Consider the following 26591-nt stretch of genomic DNA (forward strand, 5'->3'; position numbering starts at 1 on the left):
GCTCTCTTTTTCTATTCACATGATAGAAAAGCAACAAATTCCTGACATGCAAATTGATGTCTTGCAGATTTTTTTATAACCTTTACCATCTTTAATGTTCTCATGCAAATGATTTTAAAAATGTGAAGCCTTGAGTCAGCTTACATATTTGACCTATAAGTCATGATAACGGCACGTCTCTAACGAGGATTAGGAAATGAGCACTGCGTTGGACGATGAGGTCATATGGTGCAGAATATATACATGTATATACATGTATACATGCAGACACACACCATACATGTCACATACCTTATTTAGCTGGCTGTTGTTGAGCAGAACCTCGAGCAGCTCCTCTAGGAACGCTTCCGCTTTCTCTAAAACTTTCCGCCTATTGACTCCTCTCTCCAACGCCTGAGCAACCAGACGTGAAGCCTGGACAAAGCTGTCCAGCTGAGAAACGTCTCCTGATCTTCCTCCCCCGGCTTCTCGGTGGGCCTCAACCACAGATTCAATCATGTTCAGTGCCGTGTCCTCTAGTACCGCATCACCTCCGTCCATCTGGGGATTCTTCGCTGACCCTCGTAGTGCGCACAGGTTCTGCAGAAACCGCATGTGTTTGGAGAGTACGCTGTCCCGGGTGTCTCTGTGGAATGACGCCTGACTGGGTTGGAGGGAAGACGGGGGGACAACTGTAGAGGAAAGGACGGCATCGGCAGGATCGGGCGTTAGGGAAAGGGTCTGGGTGTCACAACCGGAGTCGTTTTCCGAAAGCTGGGTCTCTGGGAGATCCTGGGAGAAGAGTTTTACTATCTCGTCACCTGGAAGAAAAGCAAGTGTAGGACTGGGGATCAGATTATTGTACTGTATACAGTTGCATGTAGAATTATACGCATTATATACAATTATGTTAAAAATAAAAAAAAAGAGATCTATCTTGTATAAAAAATGTTATGAAATTAAGGATAAATGCTAAAATTTCAACATAATTCCACAAAGATAATAAATGAGTAGACTGGGTAGCTGATACTGTTCCCAAACACTGATTCACTCATTCCTTTAAGGAACAGGTACGAAGATACCAGTTATATTCTGTTACCACACTTATAACAATATACAATGAAAACAAGTTACTTCCTGTTAGCACTTCTGTTATAGCAGGTGAAAACATATACCTATTCACCTACATACACTATATTGGTTTTGGGACACCCCTCCAAATCATTGAATTCAGGTGTTGTTTTTCAGGGCTTGGGCTCAGCCCCTTAGTTCCAGTGAAAGGAACTCTTAATGCTTCAGCAAACCAAGACATTTGACAATTCCATGCTCCCAACTTTGAGGGAATAGTTTGGGGATGACCCCTTCCAGTCTGGTGATGAACAGTGTACAAAGCAAGGTCCAGAAAGACATGGATGAGTGAGTTTGGTGTGGAGGAACTTGACTGACCTGCACAGAGTCCTGACCTCAACCTCATAGAACACCTTTGGGATGAATTAGAGCAGAGACTGTGAGTGAGAGCCAGGCTAAAACTGGGACATCTGCCTTTACATGCACATGAATGCAATATAGAGTTGGCCTGCCCTTTTCAGTTATAACAGCTTCAACTCTTCTAGGAAGGTTTTCCACAAGATTTAGGTGTGTGTTTATGGGAAATGTTGACCATTCCACTAGAAACGCATTTGGGAGGTCATGTACTGATGTTGGACATGAAGACCTGGCTCACAGTCTCTGCTTAAATTCATCCCAAAAGTGTTCTATCAGGTTGAAGTCAGGACTCTGGAACTAAGGGGCCAAGCTCAACCCCTGAAAAACACCACCTGAGTTCAAGGATTCGGAGGGGTGTCCCAAAACAATATAGCCAATATAGTGTATCTACTCAGAATACAGTGAGGGAAAAAAATTTATTTGATCCCCTGCTGATTTTGTACGTTTGCCCACTGACAAAGAAATGATCAGTCTGTAATTTTAACGGTAGGTTTATCTGAACAGTGAGAGACAGAATAACAACAAAAAAATCCAGAAAAACACATTTCAAAAAATTTATACATTGATTTGCATTTTATTAATAAAATGAAAAATAAGTGAAATAAGTATTTGACCCCTTTACAAAACATGACTTAGTACTTGGTGGCAAACCCTTGTTGGCAATTACAGACGTCAGACATTTCTTGTAGTTGGCCACCAGGTTTGCACACATCTCACGGAATTTGGGCCCACTCCTCTTTGCATCCACGACCCATTTTCAATGCCCTGGCTGAGGGAAGGAGGTTCTCACTCAAGATTTGATGGTACATGGCTCCGCCTATTGTTCGTTTTGATGCGGTGCATTTGTCCTGTGCCCTTAGCAGAAAAACACCCCCAAAGCATAATGTTTCCACCTCCATGTTTGACGGTGGGGATGGTCTTCTTGGAGTCATAGGCAGCATTCCTCCTCCTCCAAACACGGCAAGTTGAATTGATGCCAAAGAGCTGGATTTTGGTCTCATTTGAACACATGACCTCTGAATCATTCAGATGTTCACTGGCAAACTTCAGATGAGCCTGTACATGTGCTTTCTTTAGCAGGGGGACCTTGCGGGTGCTACTGGATTTCAGTCTTTCACGGCGTAGTGTGTTACCAATTGTTTTCTTGGTGACTATGGTCCCAGCTGCCTTGAGATCATTGACAAAATCCTCCAGTGTAATTCTGGGCTGATTCCTCGCCGTTCTCATGATCATTGAAACTCCATGAGGTGAGACCTTGCATGGAGCCCCGGACCGAGGAAGATTGACAGTCCTTTTGTGTTTCTTCCATTTGGGAATAATCACAACTGTTGTCACCTTCTCACCAAGCTGCTTGGCGATGGTCTTGTAGCTCATTCCATCCTTGTGTAGGTCTACAATCTTGTCCCTGACATCCATGGACAGCTCTTTGGTCTTGGCCATGATGGAGAGTTTGGAATCTGATTGATTGCTTCCTTCTGTGGACAGGTGTCTTTCATACAGTTAATGAGCTGAGATTAAGAGCACTCCCCGAGAGTGCTCCTCCTGTAATCTCAGCTCCTTACCTGTATAAAAGACACCTGGGAGCCAGAAATCTTTGACTGATAGGGGATCAAATACTTATTTCACTCATTAAAATGCAAATCAATGTAGAACTTTTCTGAAATGTGTTTTTCTGGATTTTTTTGTTGTTATTCTGTCTCTCACTGTTCAAATACACCTACCATTAAAATTACAGACTGATCATTTCTTTGTCAGTAGGCAAATAGACAAAATCAGCAGGGGATCAAATAATTTTTTCCCTCACTGTATATTAATCTTATATTAATATAAGATTTTTGTTATTGCAAAAAAAAAGGTTTTATTTGAAACTGTCCTAGACTTCTAAAATATTAAATGATAAAACAAAGGTTCTAAATAACATGATGGTTATTTATTGAATTATTGATGTGCAATGTTGTCCTAATTTATTTATTCTTCCGAACTCTCTCTCTCTATAAAAGAAACGATTGTTCAGGAAGTAACTTCAGAGTGCTTTGGTACGATGTAGACGCAGTAAAAGTCGCAGCGCAGTACACAATGTTTCCAGAGAAAATGCTGCAATTAACTACATTAGAAGCAGAGTGACTAAAAGTATAAAGTCCATTACCAAGTAAACACTCTTGTTAAGTCATTTCCATCCTATTATCATACTCCTGATCATTTATCTTCTTTCTGAAGGACCAGTTCTGAGTGCATTAGAGATGTTTATCCAGACAAAAGTCTCGATTTCAATTCAGCTCAGAGCAGATGAAGCATCATATCAATTCTATTTCAGTTTTCCTTAGCTTAGATAGATATTTATTAAGTCATGTCTTTAGTTTTTAAAGAACTTCTTGACATCTTTGACAGGTAATTGACAAAACAGCGGCTAAATGCAAGTGCTAGCGACTAGCAGCTGCAGCTAACCCTAACTCTAGACATCTCACAAGGCTACTCTGCTAGTTTGACTGTATACAGTGGGTTCAGAAAGAATTCAGATAGCTTCAGTAGATGCTTAATGGAATGTCTTAAAGGTTTCATTCAAAGTGGTTTAAATTTAAATAAGTATGCAGACCCTTGGATAATGCAGTGGACAGTAAACTTGAGCTTTTTTCTAGAACTTTACTGGAGTCTCAAACCAAAGTCTAAGAAACTCCTCCTTGACCTCTGATCACTGTGGCGAGATAAACCTGGGCATTTCCACAGCTTTGAATATTCTAGAACTGGCCATATACCAGTCAGAAGAGCCTTGGACTGGGAAGTGACAAAGAAGCCACTGGTCAGTCTAACAGAGCTCAGTCCTCTGCAGGGATAGAAGAGCCAGGACAGTAATACTCATCAAAAAGATCTTTAGAAGTCACTTTTGAGTAGAAGACATATGGCAGTTCTCCAGACATTCTTGCACCGAGAGGATCTGCCAAAAAGCATGGAAGAAATTGCATCGAATCCAGATCAAAGCTGCAAGAGTTTCCAAAGGTGTTTCGACAAAGATTAAATCAGGACACTTATCTAAACCAGAGACTTCAGTTTTTTAAGTTTGAATAAACCTGCAAAAAATTGGAGGTAGCTCAAATACTCTTTACAACCGTGGTAAGCAGAAAAGCATCTCAGAATGCTGAAACGTCAAATCTATCGAGATTCACATCAGGATCTCCTCCTTGCCATAAAGAACAGGAATCTGAGGCTACAGTGGGCACAAACTCATTGAAACTGGACAGATTATAAAAACATTATCTGTTCTGATCCGATACAATACAAAAGTTTTGTATTATTTTTTTAACTTTTCTAACTTGAAATAAATTACAAAAAAAAATGTTTGCAGTGATATATTTAGAAAAAATATTATTCAACTAAAATCAGCTCTCTTAACACAAGGAGTTTTGGAAATTTAAAAAAGAAAAATAAATAAATGTAAGTAAGCATCTCATGCTCAGAGTCTTTGCGGTATTCATGCAGGGCTTTAATGGAATGTACAGAAATCAATAGAAAATGTCGAGCACTTCATAACCGAATGTGCAAAGAGCATTCCCTCTTTAAAGTAGGTCTGTAAATAAGCATCGATCAAACAGGAAGAGGGGAAAAAAGAAAAAAAAAAAAAAAAATCGAGTAGTGCAGTAAATGAATAGAAGCAGAAAAATGCAGATATTTAGTCATAGAGTCACATTTAAGATGTCAAAGATGCAATCTAGTGTGTTGTAGGGAATCTACTTTCTTGTATTTTAATGTCTTCTATTTATCTGTATTTATCGTGTTTTTAAGGTGTTGTCCTGTAGCGTGGCTAAATAAATAATTTTATTTTTTTAAAACATATTTTAATAATTTATTTTTTTTTATTATTGTTTTAATTAATTTGAAATTATTCATTTATTTAACATTATTTTTTTTAATACTTTTACAAATGTAATAACAATAAAAAAATCATTTCCCTACACCACCATTCCTCAGCTGTATTAGAAAAATTTACATTTTAAATTTAAAAAATGCACTAAAAAATTTAATTGTTAAATCAGCTTACCTTGACATTTATACCGCAATTTTTTAAATTATTAAGACATTATTGTAGTGTTTTCTTCTAAACTTTTCTCTTCATCTGATTTTCTTTTTCTTCAAGGTTATGTTTCCTTTCAGGATTATATTTCCATCAAAAGGAGAAATATTGCGACTGCTCTGTTCCCTCTCACAAAAGTCCCTTTTTTAGTGTACTATAGTCTGATCTGTTGTTCAGTAGAACACCTCACCCCACCGGGAATAGTGAGCAGATATTATTTCATAACTCCTCTCTCTTCCAGTGTGTTAATGTGCGTGTTACTCATCCTCTAGGCTTCATCACCATCACTTCCTGACTACAGCATGCTGCTGGCTGGATAGATTTGACTGGTGGATTGATTGTTTCTGGGCCCTAGCACTGACACTGTAATGCTTTAAATAAATAACTCTCTCACTAACCCTGCTGCACCTGATACACTCATACCAGCAACAGACACACACACACACAGCCATGACAGTGTCATTGCTGTGCTGGAAATGATGCGTCAACCAAATAATGCCTGGGCAGAGAGCAGAGCCATGAAATTTTCTTTTAACAATAATAAAACAAACAAAGGTGTGATTAATAGATTGCTTGCTGTTTTGTCCTTTGTGCAATAAATTTCTAAAGAAATTCGAAGGTTTTAGTTCATTGCCATACTTCAGTTAACAGTCCACCACGTGACGATTGTGATCCCAGTGTCATTTATCCCTTGGGTCATCTCCGCCTAAAGACAGAAATGCAGCGGCGCTTTAGTTTTTTAGTCTGTCCAGCTTTCTCTCCACATCTGAACAGTCTGCTTAAACAAATCAACTCCCAAAGCCTCAAGATTTATGATACTACCGCTCATGCTCGTCATCTTGGACACCGATAACTACCCTGTTAACTGTAAACTGAGTAAACTGTTAACTTGTATCCCCGGCCCAGCAGTAAGCACTGAATCACAGTACGCACTGAATCAAACACAGTACGTAATGAATCAAACGCACTGAATCAAACACAGTACGCACTGAATCAAACACAGTACGCACTGAATCAAACACAGTAGGCACTGAATCAAACACAGCAAGCACTGAATCAAACACACTGAATCAAACGCAGTAGGCACTGAATCAAACGCAGCAGGCACTGAATCAAACACAGTAGGCACTGAATCAAACACAGTAGGCACTGAATCAAACACACTGAATCAAATGCAGCAGGCACTGAATCAAACACAGCAGGCACTGAATCGAGCACAGCAGGCACTGAATCAAATGCAGCAGGCACAGCAGGCACTGAACACACACAGCAGGCACTGAATCAAACGCAGCAGGCACTGAATTGAGTACAGTAGGCTCTGAATCAAACGCAGTAGGTACTGAATCAAACACAGCGGGCACTGAATCAAACACAGCGGGCACTGAATTGAGCACAGTAGGCACTGAATCAAACAATAGGTACTAAATTGAGCACAGTAGGCACTGAATCAAACAGAAGGTACTAAATTGAGCACAGCGGGCACTGAATCAAACACAGCAGGCACTGAATCAAACAGAAGGTACTAAATTGCGCACAGTAGGCACTGAATCAAACGCAGTAGGTACTGAATCAAACAGCAGGCACTGAATCAAACACAGTAGGCACTGAATCAAACTCAGCAGGCACTGAATCAAACAGAAGGTACTAAATTGAGCACAGTAGGTACTGAATCAAACACAGTAGGCACTGAATCAAACGCAGTAGGCACTGAATCAAACACAGCAGGCACTGAAACAAACACAGCAGGCACTGAATCAAACAGCAGGCACTGAATCAAACACAGCGGGCACTGAATCAGTAGGTACTAAACTGAGCACAGTAGGCACTGAATCAAACAGTAGGTACAAAATTGAGCACAGTAGGCACTGAATCAAACAGTAGGTACTAAATTGAGCACAGTAGGCACTGAATCAAAAGCAGCATGCACTGAATCAAACAGCAGGCACTAAATTGAGCACAGCGGGCACTGAATCAAACACAGCGGGCACTGAATCAAACATAGTAAGCAATAAATTGAGTACAGTAGGCACTGAATCAAACACAGCAGGCACTGAATCAAACACAGCGGGCACTGAATCAAACACAGTAGGCAATAAATTGAGTACAGTAGGCACTGAATCAAACACAGTAGGCACTGAATCAAATACAGTACGCAATGAATCAAACGCACTGAATCAAACAGTACGTAATGAATAAAACGCACTGAATCAAAGACACTGAATCAAACACACTGAATCAAACACAGTACGCACTGAATCAAACACAGTACGCACTGAATCAAACGCAGTAGGCACTGAATCAAACGCAGTAGGCACTGAATCAAACGCAGTAGGCACTGAATCAAACACAGTAGGCACTGAATCAAACACACTGAATCAAACGCAGTAGGCTCTGAATCAAACGCAGTAGGTACTGAATCAAACACAGCAGGCACTAAATCGAGCACAGCAGGCACTGAATCAAATGCAGCAGGCACTGAATCAAACAATAGGTACTAAATTGAGCACAGCGGGCACTGAATCAAACACAGCGGGCACTGAATCAAACACAGCAGGCACTGAATCAAACAGTAGGTACTAAATCGAGCACAGCAGGCACTGAATCAAATGCAGCAGACACAGCAGGCACTGAATCAAACGCAGCAGGCACTGAATCAAACAATAGGTACTAAATTGAGCACAGCGGGCACTGAATCAAACACAGCGGGCACTGAATCAAACACAGCAGGCACTGAATCAAGCAGAAGGTACTAAATTGCGCACAGTAGGCACTGAATCAAACGCAGTAGGTACTGAATCAAACACAGCAGGCACTGAATCAAACAGTAGGTACTGAATCAAACAGTAGGTACTAAATTCAGCACAGTAGGCACTGAATCAAACGCAGCAGGCATTGAATCAAACACTAGGTACTAAATTCAGCACAGTAGGCTCTGAATCAAACACAGCGGGCACTGAATCAAACAGAAGGTACTAAATTGCGCACAGTAGGCACTGAATCAAACGCAGTAGGTACTGAATCAAACACAGTAGGCACTGAATCAAACACAGTAGGCACTGAATCAAACTCAGCAGGTACTGAATCAAACAGTAGGTACTGAATTCAGCACAGTAGGCACTGAATCAAACTCAGCAGGCACTGAATCAAACAGTAGGTACTAAATTCAGCACAGTAGGCTCTGAATCAAACACAGTAGGCACTGAATTGAGTACAGTAGGCACTGAATCAAACAGCAGGCACTGAATCAAACAGTAGGTAGTAAATTGAGCACAGTAGGCTCTGAATCAAACACAGCAGGCACTGAATCAAAGAGTAGGTACCAAATTGAGCACAGCAGGCACTGAATCAAACGCAGCAGGCACTGAATCAAACACAGCAGGCACTGAATCAAACAGTAGGTACTAAATTCAGCACAGCAGGCACTGAATCAAACAGCAGGCACTGAATTGAGCACAGTAGGTACTGAATCAAACACAGCGGGCACTGAATCAAACACAGTAAGCAATAAATTGAGTACAGTAGGCACTGAATCAAACAGAAGGTACTAAATTGCGCACAGTAGGCACTGAATCAAACACAGCGGGCACTGAATCAAACACAGTAGGCAATAAATTGAGTACAGTAGGCACTGAATCAAACACAGCGGGCACTGAATCAAACACAGTAGGCAATAAATTGAGTACAGCAGGCACTGAATCAAACACAGTACATAATGAATCAAACGCACTGAATCAAACACAGTACGCACTGAATCAAACACAGTACGCACTGAATCAAACACACTGAATCAAACACAGTACGTAATGAATCAAACGCACTGAATCAAACACAGTACGCAATGAATCAAACACACTGAATCAAACACAGTACGCACTGAATCAAACACACTGAATCAAACAGCAGGCACTGAATCAAACACAGCGGGCACTGAATCAAACACAGTAGGCAATAAATTGAGTACAGCAGGCACTGAATCAAACACAGTACGTAATGAATCAAACGCACTGAATCAAACACAGTACGCACTGAATCAAACAGTACGCACTGAATCAAACGCAGTAGGTACTGAATCAAACACAGTACGCAATGAATCAAACACACTGAATCAAACACAGTACGCACTGAATCAAACACACTGAATCAAACAGTACGCACTGAATCAAACACAGTACGCAATGAATCAAACGCAGTAGGCACTGAATCAAACACACTGAATCAAACGTAGTAGGCACTGAATCAAACGCAGTAGGTACTGAATCAAACACAGCAGGCAATAAATTGAGTACAGTAGGCACTGAATTAAACACAGCAGGCACTGAATCAAACGCACTGAATCAAACACAGTACGTAATGAATCAAACGCACTGAATCAAACAGTACGTAATGAATCAAACGCACTGAATCAAACAGTACGCACTGAATCAAAGACACTGAATCAAACACACTGAATCAAACGCAGTAGGCACTGAATCAAACACACTGAATCAAACAGTACGCAATGAATCAAAGACACTGAATCAAACACAGTAGGCACTGAATCAAACGCAGTAGGCACTGAATCAAACGCAGTAGGCACTGAATCAAACACACTGAATCAAACGTAGTAGGCACTGAATCAAACACACTGAATCAAATGCAGTAGGCTCTGAATCAAACGCAGTAGGTACTGAATCAAACACAGCGGGCACTGAATCGAGCACAGCAGGCACTGAATCAAATGCAGCAGGCACTGAATTGAGTACAGTAGGCACTGAATCAAACAGTAGGTAGTAAATTGAGCACAGTAGGCACTGAATTGAGTACAGTAGGCACTGAATCAAACAGTAGGTACCAAATTGAACGCAGCAGGCACTGAATCAAACAGCAGGCACTGAATCAAACAGTAGGTACTAAATTCAGCACAATAGGCACTGAATCAAACAGCAGGCACTGAATCAAACAGGAGGTACTAAATTGAGCACAGTAGGTACTGAATCAAACAGAAGGTACTAAATTGAGCACAGCAGGCACTGAATCAAACAGTAGGTACTAAATTGAGCACAGCGGGCACTGAATCAAACAGCAGGCACTGAATCAAACAGTAGGTACTAAATTGAGCACAGCGGGCACTGAATCAAACACAGTAGGCACTGAATCAAACAGTAGGTACTAAATTCAGCACAGCAGGCACTGAAGCAAACAGTAGGTACTAAATTCAGCACAGTAGGCACTGAATCAAACACAGCAGGCACTGAATCAAACACAGCAGGCACTGAATCAAACACAGCAGGCACTGAATCAAAAACAGCAGGCACTGAATCAAACACAGCAGGCACTGAATCAAACACAGCAGGCACTGAATCAAACACAGCAGGCACTGAATCAAACACAGCAGGCACTGAATCAAACACAGCAGGCACTGAATCAAACACAGCAGGCACTGAATCAAAAACAGCAGGCACTGAATCAAACACAGTAGGCAATAAATTGAGTACAGTAGGCACTGAATCAAACACAGGCACTGAATCAAACAGTAGGTACTAAATTCAGCACAGTAGGCACTGAATCAAACGCAGCAGACACTGAATCAAACACAGCGGGCACTGAACCAAACACAGCGGGCACTGAACCAAACACAGCGGGCACTGAACCAAACACAGCGGGCACTGAATCAAACAGTAGGTACTAAATTCAGCACAGTAGGCACTGAATCAAACGCAGCAGGCACTGAATCAAACGCAGCAGGCACTGAATCAAACGCAGCAGGCACTGAATCAAACGCAGCAGGCACTGAATCAAACGCAGCAGGCACTGAATCAAACACACTGAATCAAACACACTGAATCAAACACACTGAATCAAACGCAGCAGGCGCTGGATCAAACACACTGAATCAAACACACTGAATCAAACGCAGCAGGCACTGAATCAAACACAGCAGGCACTGAATCAAACACAGCAGGCACTGAATCAAACACAGCAGGCACTGAATCAAACACAGCAGGCACTGAATCAAACGCAGCAGGCGCTGGATCAAACACACTGAATCAAACACAGCAGGCACTGAATCAAACGCAGTAGGCTCTGAATCAAACAGTAGGTACTAAACTGAGCACAGCAGGCACTGAATCAAACAGTAGGTACAAAATTGAGCACAGTAGGCACTGAATCAAACAGTAGGTACTAAATTGAGCACAGTAGGCACTAAATCAAACAGTAGGTACTAAATTGAGCACAGTAGGCACTGAATCAAAAGCAGCATGCACTGAATCAAACAGTAGGTACTAAATTGAGCACAGTAGGCACTGAATCAAAAGCAGCATGCACTGAATCAAACAGTAGGTACTAAATTGAGCACAGGAGGCACTAAATCAAACGGTAGGTACTAAATTGAGCACAGTAGGCACTGAATCAAAAGCAGCATGCACTGAATCAAACAGTAGGTACTAAATTGAGCACAGGAGGCACTGAATCAAACACAGCGGGCACTGAATCAAACACAGCAGGCACTGAATCAAACAGTAGGTACTAAATTGAGCACAGCGGGCACTGAATCAAACACAGTAGGCACTGAATCAAACAGTAGGTACTAAATTCAGCACAGCAGGCACTGAAGCAAACAGTAGGTACTAAATTCAGCACAGTAGGCACTGAATCAAACACAGCAGGCACTGAATCAAACACAGCAGGCACTGAATCAAACAGCAGGCACTGAATCAAAAACAGCAGGCACTGAATCAAACACAGTAGGCAATAAATTGAGTACAGTAGGCACTGAATCAAACACAGGCACTGAATCAAACAGTAGGTACTAAATTCAGCACAGTAGGCACTGAATCAAACGCAGCAGACACTGAATCAAACACAGCGGGCACTGAATCAAACACAGGCACTGAATCAAACACAGGCACTGAATCAAACAGTAGGTACTAAATTCAGCACAGTAGGCACTGAATCAAACGCAGCAGACACTGAATCAAACACAGCGGGCACTGAACCAAACACAGCGGGCACTGAACCAAACACAGCGGGCACTGAATCAAACAGTAGGTACTAAATTCAGCACAGTAGGCACTGAATCAAACGCAGCAGGCACTGAATCAAACGCAGCAGGCACTGAATCAAACGCAGCAGGCACTGAATCAAACGCAGCAGGCACTGAATCAAAGGCACTGAGTCAAACACACTGAGTCAAACACACTGAGTCAAACGCAGCAGGCGCTGGATCAAACGCAGTAGGCTCTGAATCAAACATCCCCGTAGAAGCAATTGTGAACGCAGGAAAAAAAAAACTGCACCGTGTGACGTCATCGCGGCACACAACAACTCCTTTTATCTTCTAACAGCAATTATATACAAAAAAACAGCTTCAACAAAACAAAACAGCTCTATAGTCACTAAATACACGGATGGACTTCTCCTTTAAATGTGACATATATTATTTATAAACATTTCACTCACTCACTCACCCCGCGCTGTCTCGGCGCCATTTCGCTGCTTGCTCAGCAGTTTATTAAGCATCAGCTCCTGCTTGAGAGTTAAAACTTCATTTTGAAGCTCCTCTGCCTTCGTTTTCCAGTTTTCCTCCTGCTGTTTTACTTTAGCGGCCAAATATTCGGCGTGTTGCCGTCCGCTCTTCCCCGCAGGCTTGCTCTTTATAACGGCGAGCGCTATGCCAAGTTTAGCGCTGCTAAGATGCCATGCTAAAAAAATAATAAACATTTATCAATGAAAACCATTCAGTATAGTGTTTAAATATACAAAACGTGTGTGCTTATACTATAAATATAATAAAACAACGACCGTTAACAGATAACGGTGTGTCAAAAGTGCATTTATTTCTTTAGCGATATGTGTTTTTGGTAAAATGTTTGCTTCTAGTCAGGGTTAGCTAGCACACGCGCTATACCTTCACGCCATTTTCCAGCGTCATAATCAGCCATTTTGTGATCCTCGCCTTAATAATCAAGCCTACGCGATTGTTATTATTATTATTATTATTATTATTATTATTATTATTTTATTATTATTATTTAATCTAATAAATCCCCTCAGGCTGTGTAATATTTATAAATGAAAAAAACCACGTCGGGAAACCAACGTGAAGGTGCTTTAAAGGCGTTGTCACGTGAGCGCCTCGCGCACCAGATGAATAATCACCTCAGGCTACCCTATTAACTATTTAAAAAAAATTAAGAATAAATAAATAAAGATAATATATAGTATTGGTCTGGTTTGGCTCTTTATTTCCGTAGAATTTTGGTCCCGCTACATGAACCTTGAGGTGGAGAAGCTACAACAGCAAAGGACCAAGTTAAAAGACTTCAAACTCTCCAGGCTTTGTCCACTCAGTGTCCACTCTAGCCTTAGATTCCTGTGTCTGTCTGCCAGGACTGGATCCTGATGAGATCTCCTGCTGTTGTAGCATCATCCACCTCAACATTCGATCTGCTGAGATGCTTTTCAGCTCAGCACAGGTGTAAAGAGTGGCTGTTTGAGTCACCATGCCCTTCCAGACAGTTTAAATCTGACCAAAAAGGACAAAACCGACTCATCCGAAGCCTTTAATGACCAGTGAAGAAGCTTACGGAAGACAGAAAGTGACATGAATCAGTAATCATTGCAGTACCAGAAGCAGAAAGTATTGAGGAAGTCTCTCTCAAAGCTTCATGTGAAATATAATTAAAATTCGAAATGAATAAAGCGTCCTCGTCGCAGCCTCCTGAATTGCTTTATGGTAAACAGTACTGATAATAGCCTGCTGTGGTTGGTCCATTTAAAGCAACAAAGATCAAGTATCACAGCCAAGCAGGATGTAATTGGGTCATTAATCTACCGAGATGTCCGAGATTAGTCCGCAATGTGCGTTTTACTCATTTGCTCCTTGTCACATTTTGGTGATGCATGAAAGAGCGATTTCATGGCTCTGTTATAGGAGCAAAACTTTCTCCGAAGACGTTATGAGATACTGTAAAGTTTTTCTACTGACCAGAAAACATGGCAGACTACATTTATCAATCCTAAGAAAACATAGGATGATCCTATTAAGACCGTTGTTAACTGATGCCTTAAAGAATCCACCTTGTTTATACTCTTCCCTGATTATACTAGTATAACAAGTGTGTCTTGTCATTTTTGTTGGTGTGGGATTTTCATAGTTGGGGGCATGCCAGTAAGAAAACATGGAGGAATTGATGGATGCAGTCTCTGTTGTTATTGTTGTAATTGCACAAGGCTGACCACTCAAGTTCAACAAATGTGACGTCAACCAAAAAGTTGACTGTGGCGGCATAAATTCATTAAAAACTAAATAAAAGCAAAACATACCTAACCATTTTCATTTTCTAAAACCTGAGCTTAAAAAAACCTTGCTGTGTTTCTTTTTGAGTTAATAAAGAGAAGGTTCAGCTCCATGAAGTCGTAATTACGACTTCCCGACTCATACATGCGAATTTCCTGATAGGACTTGAACACACGGTGAGTAATGTAAAGTGTTAACATGTACCATCGAGTAACCATGCGTTTACCTTTTCAACGGACACACCGATCCTCATCCTCAGCCCCTACTAGCTAGTTAGTGAGCTGCTACAACTCGCAAACATCAAGCAAATTGCTTCAACAACGTTATTTTTTGCTGCTGTCAGGTGTATTGTGATTGAAAGCGCAGTCGGTGGCCACTCATGCAGTGTACATGAGAAACACTTCAGAGACGTGAGAGGAAGTTAATGAAGATGTATTAAAAAAGGGTCATGAAATGAAATCGTGCCTGGGTGAGTCAGCGCAGGAAAGCTGGCTATCATCAGCTGCAGTCTGTTCCCTATCCAAGGGCACGGAGAATATAAATCTGCATATGTGTATGTGGGTGATGGATGTGATGATTAAATATTGTTGATGAATTTGAATAATTCTTGAAAAATAGTCTTGCTTCCGTGAGTCCATATTAACGTCAAGATTAATGAGATGTTATTCAGCTAAACGTATAGCAGGTGGATTTAAGGGATTGTGAGTGATAGTAGTACAGTAAGTGTGGTCTGGAAACGTGCGCATATAGCATTTTCCCACTTGACGAGATCTGATGCGATTAGTATGATTACTACCTGTCTTATGGGTCTGATTCCATGGCGTGCGGGCACACGTGGAGTTCTGGGTTCGAGCCCCATGGGCCTGGATGTTACATCTTTAAGCAATTTCCCTCTGGGATTAATAAAGTTCTTTGAATCTTGAATCTCATCCATATTTAAATATTCAAATATCAAAATTTCAATATTCGAATCATCCCTGATGTCTACTAGGTATATGAGTTACAATTACACACACATTCACAACCATGTACCCAACCAGTTATCAATTTTCTATCGACTCCTTTTTCACATCAATTATTTCTTTTTGTTCCTGACACACGACATGGCCAAAAGTTTGCGTACACCTGTGTGGATTCCCTGTTTGCTGTTATAATAAGCTCTACTCTCAAGGCTTTCCACTAGATGTTGGAGGTTGTGTTTATTCAGCTACAAGAGAATTAGTAAGGCAGGTAATTATATCAGGTGAGAAGGCCTGGGGTACAGTTCATCCCAAAGGTCACTCAAGTTGTTGCAATCCAGCCTGGAAAAGCCGTGTGTTCATGGAGGTTGCTTTGTGCACAGGGGCATTGGCATGCAGGAACAGATTTGGCCCTCTTAGTTCCCAGAAGAAGCAAATGTGTGTGTGATGGTCAGAAGACCACAATTACATTTGTACATGTAGTGTATTTCATATTTACGGCATTGACATGCGCCCCGGCTCTGTCCAACGCGTTTGTCATTGCCACCATATATCAGTCTCAGACACTGCACCCACCAGCCAGCCTTCTGATTGGCTCGCTGGCCTTCACTGACCCGCTCGTGTCCGTGTTAGTGATGCCTGTGAGTGCTGCGTACACGATTAGCTAAACGTGTATGACCTGTCGCTCTCATTAGACATCACGTGCTACACAGCATCCATTCTTCACCTATGCGTGATTGCGCTCAACCGCTACTGGGCCATCATGGATGCCATCGGATGCCCCTAAATGTAGCTTGCTTCGTGCACAGCGGCATTGTCATGCACAGGCTCCAAGAAGAAGCAAATGTGTTTGTGATGGTCATTTGACCACAAATACATTTGGAAATGTAGTGCATTTAGCAGATGTCTTTATGCCTTCAGCAGCTGAGAGTTATAGAGGCTAAGAACCTTAAGGCCCCAGCAGTAACAGCTTATAAGGTGAATACTACAAAAAAAATAAATAAATAAAATAATAATAATAATAATTCTAGCATTTAAATTCAGCACGTTTTCTGTACATTACTTTTAGTTATAATGCTGTATACCTGACAGTAGCAACAATAATGTGTCTGAAGCAATTGATATTTTTGAGTCACATCAGCTAAGGGTGTACAGATCTGATGATTTGGAACAGCGCACAGAATTAAAAGGCAACGACTGAAATCAATCGAGACCGGACACGAACATTATCTATGGCTCCTTTTAACTCTGGTATTTAAATCCTTCTCTACACTGTTTTCATTTCAAAGTCAAAGTCAAAGAAGCTTTATTGTGACTTCAACCATATATAGCAGATGCAGTACACAGTGAAGTGAAACAACATTCCTCCTAGACCAGAGGTGCTACACAGAACAAAAACAAAGTACAGTGACGCAGACAAACATAGAACTAAACATAGAGATAAAACTAAAGTAGGTGCAATCTTTAGTAAAAAAAAAAACTAGACATACAACAGAAGTGCACAGGATAACAAGACAGTGCAGACAAGCAACATATAGACCGACTCTGTGCAAAAGAATAGTGTTGACAGTGAGTGCAAATTATTAAAGTTAACATGTAAACAGGATGTGCAAACAGGACAATTTTTGTGTGTGTGTGAGTGTGTCTGTGTCCAGCACTGTACTCTGTTGAGAGCAGTTTCCGGTTAATTTAACTTTATTACTAAGTTGTGTGTGTGTGTCTGTTTGCAGTATGAGTTCAATGATATGGATAAGCCAGATTCTGATCAAATAACAGATCGGAGGCTACTAAGCAGAAGCATATGATATTTTAGCAGATTCCAAATTTTCATTAAATATCTAATTGTTAAATGTATCATACTGTCTGGATTAACTAATAATTATTGATCATTGTTTGAATGCTATTGCATTATATTGGCTGATGTTTATTTCTACTGAGAGTTGAAAGTGGAAAACAGTTTAATTCAAGCACTTGTACTTTAATCATACAATAACTCTCTCTCTCTCTCTCTCAGTCTCTTACTCTTTCTCTCTGTCTCTCTCTATCATGCTCTGTCTCTTTCTTTCACTCCTACTCTTTTAATCATTTATCCCACCCTCCTCAAACTGTCTCTCTGTCTTTTACTCTTTCTCTCTGTCTCTATCACACTCTGTCTCTTTCATTCATTCTTTCAAACATTTACCTCTCTCTCTCTCTCTCTCTCTCTTTCTCTTTGTGTATGTATGTATGTATGTATATGGTCATGCCAAGAAAGCTTGTTTGAATTGCAAACTTGGTATTCCTAAAAAAATGTCTTTTCAGAATCCTATAAACGTGCATCAGTGCTGCATGTGCGTTTTGAGATATAGGTATAAGTTGTGAATGACAGGTTCTCTCTCTCTCTCTCTCTCTCTCTCATTCTTTCTTTGTCTCCTTCTTTCACTCTCACTCTTTCAATCACCCCCCGTCTGTCTGTTTCTCTCTCTCTCTGTATGTATGTATATGGTCATGCCAATAAAGCTTGTTTAAATTGAAAATATTATTTTAACTTGGTATTCCTTAAAATAAAAGTCTTTTCAGAGCTCTATGAACGTGCATCGGGGCGATGTATGTGCGTTTTGAGACAGGAATTGAGACATACAGTATAGGTTGTGAGTGACAGGCTGAGAGTGAGCGCCCCCAGCGTGCATGCGCGTGGCCGGAGCGCGCGCGGCCAGCGCATAAAGCCGAGCGCGCGGCTCCGGGAGCGTCATTACAACTTCTGAAGTGGGCCAGGACACACAGCGCTATGCTTCACGGAGTTGTAGACGAACAGCATGAAGGCAGCAGCGCTTTGCGGCGCAGTCAGCACTCACACGGCGACTCTTTTACGCATGGAACATAAACAACTGGAGAAGATCGGGATGCAGAAAATATGCATTTTTCATTCGTCTTGTTTTGTTTTTGGCGTTCGAACGGAATACAGCACAGTCTTGTAGCACAGCAACAAAGTAAAGGAAACCCTCGAAGTTTTTCCGACACTTTCTTTTTCTTTTGATTTCTTTTATGCGCGTGTCATGCCTCGAGCGCGGAGATAATTCTTTTCAAGATGACACGCAAGAAACGCAGAGGATGAGCGCGCGCACCTTTTAAAAGCTGGTCCACCGGCCAAAGATGGAGCGCTCCGGAGCTTTCAAGCCGACCCCCGTGGCGTATGGAGAGCTACTGAACCTTTCCGCTAACTCCACGGACTCGAATTACACGGGCGAGACGGCGGAAAAGAGCGCGAGCGTGTTTGCGCAGGCGAGCGCGGCGGTGTTTCTGTCTCTTCTGACGTGCGCCACGGCTCTGTCCAACGCGTTCGTCATTGCCACCATATATCAGTCTCAGAAGCTGCACACACCAGCCAACCTTCTGATCGGCTCTCTGGCCGTCACTGACCTGCTCGTGTCCGTGTTAGTGATGCCTGTGAGTGCTGCGTACACGATTAGCCAAACGTGGACACTGGGCCAAGTGGCATGTGACCTGTGGCTGTCATCAGACATCACGTGTTGCACAGCATCCATTCTTCATTTGTGCGTGATTGCGCTCGACCGCTACTGGGCCATCACGGATGCTGTCGGATACTCTGCGAAGCGCACGAGAGGCCGCGCAGCCGCCATGATCGCTGGGGCCTGGGTCATCGCCATATCCATCTCGGTGCCACCTTTCTTCTGGCGTCAGGTCAAGGCGGACGAAGAGGTCACCAGCTGCCACGTCAACCAAGACCACGTCTTTTACACCATCTACTCCACCTTTGGCGCCTTCTACATCCCTACGCTGCTGCTGGTGGTGCTGTACGGTAGGATTTATGTCGAGGCCCGCAAACGGATCTTGAAACAGTCGCCTCAAAAGCCGGGCAAAAGACTCACATCCGCTCACCTGATCACACACTCACCCGGCTCCGTGGCATCCACGACGTCGCTCACGTACGGCACGGCCGAGCTGACTTCGTACGATGGTACGACCTCTGTCCCGGCAAACAGCCAGGTGAAGGTCACCATGTCTGACGCGCTTCTGGAGAAGAAGCGCATCTCGGCGGCTCGGGAAAGGAAGGCCACCAAAACTTTAGGGATTATACTTGGGGCTTACATCGTGTGCTGGCTGCCGTTCTTCATTTACGCGTTACTCGTGCCTATCTGCACCTCGTGCACGTTTTACCCAGAGCTCTTCGACTTGTTCACGTGGCTCGGCTACCTGAATTCGCTCATCAACCCTATCATTTACACCATGTCCAACGAGGACTTCAAGCAGGCTTTCCATAAACTTATGCGCTTCAACTGTTGCCGAGCTTGAGGAGGTCATCCGGAATGAGAAACGGATTTTCCAAGATTTCCAAAAATAACTATGAGAATAGAGCACAACACTATGAACACAGCCACAATGCTGGTTATCCCTCTCCATAGCACTGTCCACTTTCAGGGGGGAAAAATTTATATTTCCCCACCCACACACACACACACACACACACACACACTTTAACATATGGTGCAAACAAATCTGCGAGCATTTATCTTAAACGCAGCTGAACCTCGCTGCTGTGAATTTAAAAAGTGTCTCTGTGAATTTGTCCATGTTTCACACCGTTAGAGCGACGTTTATCTAATGTTTATGATCTCACGGGCATTTTCGTCTCATTTTCTAGCTGTTGTTTCTCTTTTTGCGATCGTAGTGGAAAACACACCACCTGAGGGTTTGGTCAGAGTCTTTATACAGGTTTACAGGTATACAGTGGTGTGAAAAATATTCAAATTCGTTGTGTGGTCGCTGCTTTGTTTTTGTTTTTAATAGGCGTTCTCTGGTTTTCTTTACGTTTCCTGTGACACTCAAGTGATACTTCAAACCCCTGCTGTAATTTATTGTGTAATCATCCTACAGCTCTCGATTCTGATTGGTCAGAAGGCATTGATTGTGTTTTGTTTGCTCGGTTGTACGTCTACCACCTTACGAAGGACGTTCCACGTAAACTGTGAAAAGTGTTGATATTTAGCAAAGTATGACAGGGTAAAGGCATCATTGAGACCGTTTAAGGGAAGGAGTCTCCAGTGTCTGAGCTTCGTAACAAGAAGGAACTCGTTTCGGAGACGTAGTTCGTTTTAAAACACTTAACCCCTATCTGTGAGAAAAAAAGCAGTTGTAATAATCCAGTCCCGGAGATATATTCGTTCGCTTAAAAGAAACAATGTTGTAAATTTGCTGTGAGAGAATAATAAGTAAAAAAATAATCATTTCTCCAAGATGTGAAAGAATCAGGCCGCGTCACGCTGCTCATTTCCCTATACAAAAATATGCTTAATGCACATTAAAATACCCCAAGGGATGGCCTTAGATAGCTTTCAGAATGTTTAGACGTCACTATGAGAGAGAGAAAAAAAGCTGAGCGAAAGTCATTAGTGTGTTACGATTAAGTGTGTAATAGTTAGTGCTTGATTCAGGATTTGGTCCTACGTATTTATTATGCTGCATTTCTATGCATGAGTAGTTGTTTAGCGTTTAAAAACAAACAAAAAATATGTTTAATCGTGATCTTCATCCGCAATTTAGTTCTATGGAAAGTGAATTCTGAATATTTCTCACGCCACTGTAAAGTCATTGAATGTGCATTTGGATTGGATTGAAGCAGGAGAGTAGGAAGTAAGGCACTGTTCAGGTCCAGATGTTGTAATGTATTAGTGTAGAAAAGCCAACAGGTTCTGATTGGTATCGGTGTGTATGTCGTACACACCGTTTGTGTGCACATGCTGTTTTTAATTTCCCTGTACATTTTTTTCCCCTATTATCTACGAATCATTTTTCTTGTTTCTTGCTCCCTTACGTTGTTCCTGAGAGCTCCGGTCTTGACAGCCGGTTCGACGTATCAGCACGCCCGTTGCTGAAAAAGGAAACATCATCTCCCTGCCACTGCTAAGCACGTCGGCGCGTGTTGTTATTCAACAGCAATTATTCTTCTCAGAATGATGACTGCGGTGGGAAAGCTGCGCCTTGTCACGTCGTCAAATACCACATGAGCACGAATGCAAATGAACTCGCGACGTGATCACGGGTCGATCGCTCGAAGAGGACGTACCCCCGTCCGGGACAACGAGGCTGCGGGGTCGTCTGTCAAAACGAAGCTACCGCTGTACTATAGGCTTCTGCGCATATAAGCAATGTTCTGTAACTACCTTTGTTGCAAATGTTGCAGATTTACGGGCCGACGGACTTATCGAGCTGCTGCTATTATTTAAAAAAAGGAAATAAATAAAACTACAATCCTGATTTCAAGGTCATAGTATTTTATTTTTATTTTTTGGATATTTCCAAAAGTCCCTCTTGATGCGCTAAAGATGAAGTAAATAATCATTTCCGAGCCGTTCTCCTACCTCATCTTCATCTTCATCAGCAGCATTTGCAGTAAGCTGTGGAAATAAAGGAAATCCCAATTAACACGCCATCTTGTGTTTATTCTGTCGGGTTGAGGGGAAAAAAAAAGGAGGGAAAACTGGACCTTCGGAGGAGCAACTACATTAAGAAATCAGTCCAACAGCCAATCACGTGACAGCATTGTTCCAATGCAACAAAAAAACAACAACAACAAAATGTGCATTATTCAGATTAAAATCTTTGAATCAGACATCAGCATGAGGAAAAATCTGTGACTTTAACCGTGGCATGCTTGTTGGTACCATATGTGCTGGTCTGATTGTTTCAGAACCTGCTGATCTCCTGGGATTTTCACACACAACAGCTTAAGAGTTTACACAGGATGGTGTGAAAAATAATAAATAAATAAATAAATAAATCAGTGGGTGGAAATGGCTTGTTGATGTGAGAGGACAAAGGAAAATGGCTCAAGTCTACAGAGCATAAAATCATCTCAATGTACATAAATCACTGAGCCGTGAGAGAAGAAGGTTTCATTCTCATCAGCCAAGGAGAGGAATCTGAGGCCATCATGGGAACAGGATCACGGAAACTAGACAGCTGAAGTAAAATAAATCCACCTGGTAGAACTCTGTAGGCCTCAGATTCCTGTTCTTGGCTGACAGATGTGGAACCTGATATGTTCTTTTGCTGTTCAGTTCATCCACCTGACGATTCGATGAAGCTTTGAGATGCTTTTCTGCTCAGCGCGGTTGTGAAAAGTGATTATTTGACTTGTTATATCCCTCCTGTCAGCTCTGATCTTCATCGTCTCCTCAGTTTCAGCCTGCAGATCTCTAGTTTCCAGCATATATGGTACCAACAACCATGCCAAGTCTCCAAGATCAGACTTCCTTCATTCTGGTGTTTCTCTTACAGGTGTTCCTAATAAAGTGGACAGTGAAGTCCACAAGACAGACTACTCCTCAGTACAAACGACATTCTTATTCATTTAAAAGTCCATTCTTTCATGAATTTCAGAGTTTAGAGACAATATAACATTTCTTTAGGTTCAAACAGAGATCTAAAAATCTTCAGTATTTAATAATGTAAGATATTGAACATTTACTTTCTTGGGTTTAAATAGTTTGAGATTCTAAAGCCTTCTGTTTATTTCCCATTTTAAATAATAAAAAAATCCCCGATTTTCAATGTGCCCCCTCCTCTCATATCTCTCTCTCTCTCTCTCTCTCTCTCTCTCTCTCTCTCTCTCTCTCTCTCTCTCTCTCTCTCATATCTCTCTCTCTCTCTCTCTCTCTCTCTCTCTCTCTCTCTCTCTCTCTCTCTCTCTCTCTCTCTCTCTCTCTCTCTCTCTCTCTCTCTCTCTCTCTCTCTCTCTCTCTCTCTCTCTCTCATATCTCTCTCTCTCTCTCTCTCTCTCTCTCTCTCTCTCTCTCTCATATCTCTCTCTCTCTCTCTCTCTCTCTCTCATATCTCTCTCTCTCTCTCTCTCTCTCTCTCTCTCTCTCTCATATCTCTCTCTCTCTCTCTCTCTTTCTCTCTCTCTCTCTCCACTATCTCCCCTCTTTCTCTCTCTCTCTCTCTCTCTCTCTCTCTCTCTCTCTCTCTCTCTCTCTCTCTCTTTCTCTCTCTTTTTCTCCACTATCTCCCCCCTCTCTCTCTCTCTCTCTCTCTCTTTCTCCACTATCTCCCCTCTCTCTCTCTCTCTCTCTCTCTCTCTCTCTTTTTCTCCACTATATCCCCCCCCCCTCTCCCTTCCCCATCTCTCTCTCTCTCTTTCTCCCTTTCTTTCTCTCTCTCTCCACTATCTCCCCCTCTTTTTCTCTTTCGATTTATCTTTCAATCTCTCTCTCTCTCTCTCTCTCTCTCTCTCTCTCCCCCCCTTTCTTTTTCTCTCTCTCCACTATCTCCCCCTTTTCTCTCTCTTTCTCTCACTCCACTATCTCCCCCACTTTTTCTCCCTCCCTTTCTCTCTCCATCTCCCTTTCTCCCTCTTTCTTTCTCTCTCTCCCCTTCTCTCTTTCATCCTCTCCACTGTCCCTTTCTCTCTCTCTCTCCCTTCCCAGTCACTTTCTCTCTCTCCCACTCTCTTTCCCTCTCTCCCTTATGTCCCTCTATCATTCTCTCTCCTCTATCTCCATTTCCGTCTCTACCTCTCCTGCTATCTCCCCCGTCTCTTTCTCCTCCCTACCCCCTCTCTCTTTCAACGTTTCTCCCTCTCCCTGAAACTTTTCTCTTACTCTCTCTCTCCCTTTCTCTTTCTCCCTCTCACTTTCTCTCTCTTCCCCCTTCCCATCTTTCTCTCCCCATATCCCACTCTCTTTTTCACTCTTTTTCAATCTCCTTTTCTCTCTTTACCTCTCCCTCATCTCCATCGCTTTTTTTTCTCCATCTTTCCCCCTTTTCCATCTATCCTCTCTCTTTCTCTTTCTCCCTCTCTCCCTCCCTCCCCTCCTTCTCTCTCTCCCTCACACTTTCCCTCTCTCCCCACCTCCCTCTATCTTTCTCTCTCCTCTCTCTCTCTTTCTCTTTTTTTTCTCTCTCTCCTCACTCCCTTTCTCTCACTACCTCTCCCTCATCTTCCGCTATCTCCCCATCTCTCTCTCCTCCTTATCTCCCTCTCCCTTTCTCTCTCTACCTCTCCCATCTCTCTCTCTCTCCTCCTTATCTCCCTCTCCCTTTCTCTCTCTACCTCTCCCATCTCTCTCTCTCTCCTCTTTATCTCCCTCTCTCTTTCTCTCTTTCCACTGCTTCTAGATATTAGACTATAAAAATATCACAACCAGCCGTTACTGATGTACACAGAGATAATGAACAAATGGGATTTGAGCTTCACACTTATTTTTTTTTACACAAGAATGCATGTTTAATGAAGAAGGGTGGTGATGGAGTTCTCTGGGGAGTCCCGGCTATTTCCGGATGCGAGAGCCTACGCGTGCCCTGTGCTATACGCGCGTATACGTCGCACGGACCTCGCTGTGAATCAGCTCGTTAAAGAGCGGTGACGAGGCGCATGGCGGATGAGCGGTGAGTGATTTAGACAGGGGACGTGTAAACAATCAGATTTGCCCTTGACAGCCACCAGATAAACATTAACATCAAGCTTAAGACCTGGGGGAAACAAACTGGGGTTGTTTGAGACCATTATACTGGTGCGCATCAAATAAAACGTAGACTAAACACAGCAGAGATACAGTACATCAACCCTGCCTTTACAACGGCAACAATTCACCTCTTGTTCAACGTAAACGTATCCATCCATCCATCTATCAGTCCATCCATCCATCCAGCCAGCCAGCCAGCCAGCCAGCTATCCACCTATCTATCCATCCACATCCATCCATCCATCAATCTACAAAATCCATCCACCCACTTATTCATCCAACCATGCACCCGTCCATCTATCCATTCATTCATCCATCCACCAACTCATCCGTTCATCCAACCCATCTATCCATCCATTTATCCAATCCCCCATCCACACAATCCATACACCCAATCCATCTATAACACCAAACACCCGCCCACCCATCCAGTGCAAGCATCCAATGCAACTATCCATCCATCCATCCATCCATCCATCCATCCATCCATCCAACCTGTTCATTCAACCCATCCATCAATCCATCCATCCATCCTCTCCACCCATCTATCCATCCACCTAAAACAACCCTACCCACCCAGCCATCAATCCATCCACCCATCCATCCATCCATCCAACCTTCCATCCAACCCATCCATCAATCCATCCATCCATCCTCTCCACCCATCTATCCATCCACCTAAAACAACCCTACCCACCCAGCCATCAATCCATCCACCCATCCATCCATCCATCCACCCAGCAATCCATACATCCACATAACAATCCATCCACCAATCCAACCAAGCCATCCATCCAACCTAACCACCCATCCATAACCCACCCATCCATCCAAACACCCATCCATCCAATAAAATGATCCACCCACCCACCCAACGAAATCCATCAAAACACCCATCCATCCAAGATGAGGTACCAAGCTATTTTAGGACGTTTAAAAAGTGTTTCAGCTTGTTAAAGATGTAACATGATCAAATATGATCAGTATGCAGAGACTCGTGAGTGTTCAGTTTCAGTGATGGAAATAATATTTGCTGCATGATGAAAAATCTATAGTGTTTACAGTGTAAATGCAGGCTGAAGAGATAAAAACGTGCTTCCTGTAGCCAAAGGCACCTCAGTTACCATATGCAGTTCAGAAGATCTAGCCTGTTCAGGCAGCATGATCTGATGGTAAACGTATCCATCCATCCATCCAGCCACCCACCCATCCATCCATCCACATCCACATCCACATCCATCCACATCCACCCAGCCATCCATCTAAAAATCCATCCACCCATTTACCCATCTGTCTAACCAACCCACCCATCTGTCCATCCAATCCACCCATCCATCCATCCATCCACATCCACATCC

General features: G+C 42.5%; 2 protein-coding genes across 2 annotated transcripts in view; one reads left to right on the forward strand and one right to left on the reverse strand.

Annotated features, from left to right (window-relative positions):
* The window catches only part of mei4 (meiosis-specific, MEI4 homolog (S. cerevisiae)), a 49917-nt gene extending 36465 nt beyond the window's left edge, over positions 1-13452 (reverse strand). The window contains exons 1-3 of the mRNA XM_058390907.1: positions 13419-13452; positions 12979-13212; positions 292-800 (exon numbers count right to left, since the gene is read on the reverse strand). Of these exons, the coding sequence (XP_058246890.1) occupies positions 292-800; positions 12979-13212; positions 13419-13452 (777 nt within the window). The remainder of the gene's footprint in view (positions 1-291; positions 801-12978; positions 13213-13418) is intronic.
* A 5072-nt stretch (positions 13453-18524) lies between these two features.
* On the forward strand, positions 18525-22236 carry LOC131354093 (5-hydroxytryptamine receptor 1B-like). Its single transcript, XM_058391367.1, has one exon. The coding sequence runs from the start codon at positions 18902-18904 to the stop codon at positions 20060-20062; it is 1161 nt and encodes a 386-aa protein (XP_058247350.1). The 5' UTR covers positions 18525-18901; the 3' UTR covers positions 20063-22236.
* The last annotated feature ends 4355 nt before the right edge of the window (positions 22237-26591 follow it).

This window comes from Hemibagrus wyckioides, linkage group LG06 (assembly GCF_019097595.1).
Source record: "Hemibagrus wyckioides isolate EC202008001 linkage group LG06, SWU_Hwy_1.0, whole genome shotgun sequence".
Taxonomy (NCBI): domain Eukaryota; kingdom Metazoa; phylum Chordata; class Actinopteri; order Siluriformes; family Bagridae; genus Hemibagrus; species Hemibagrus wyckioides.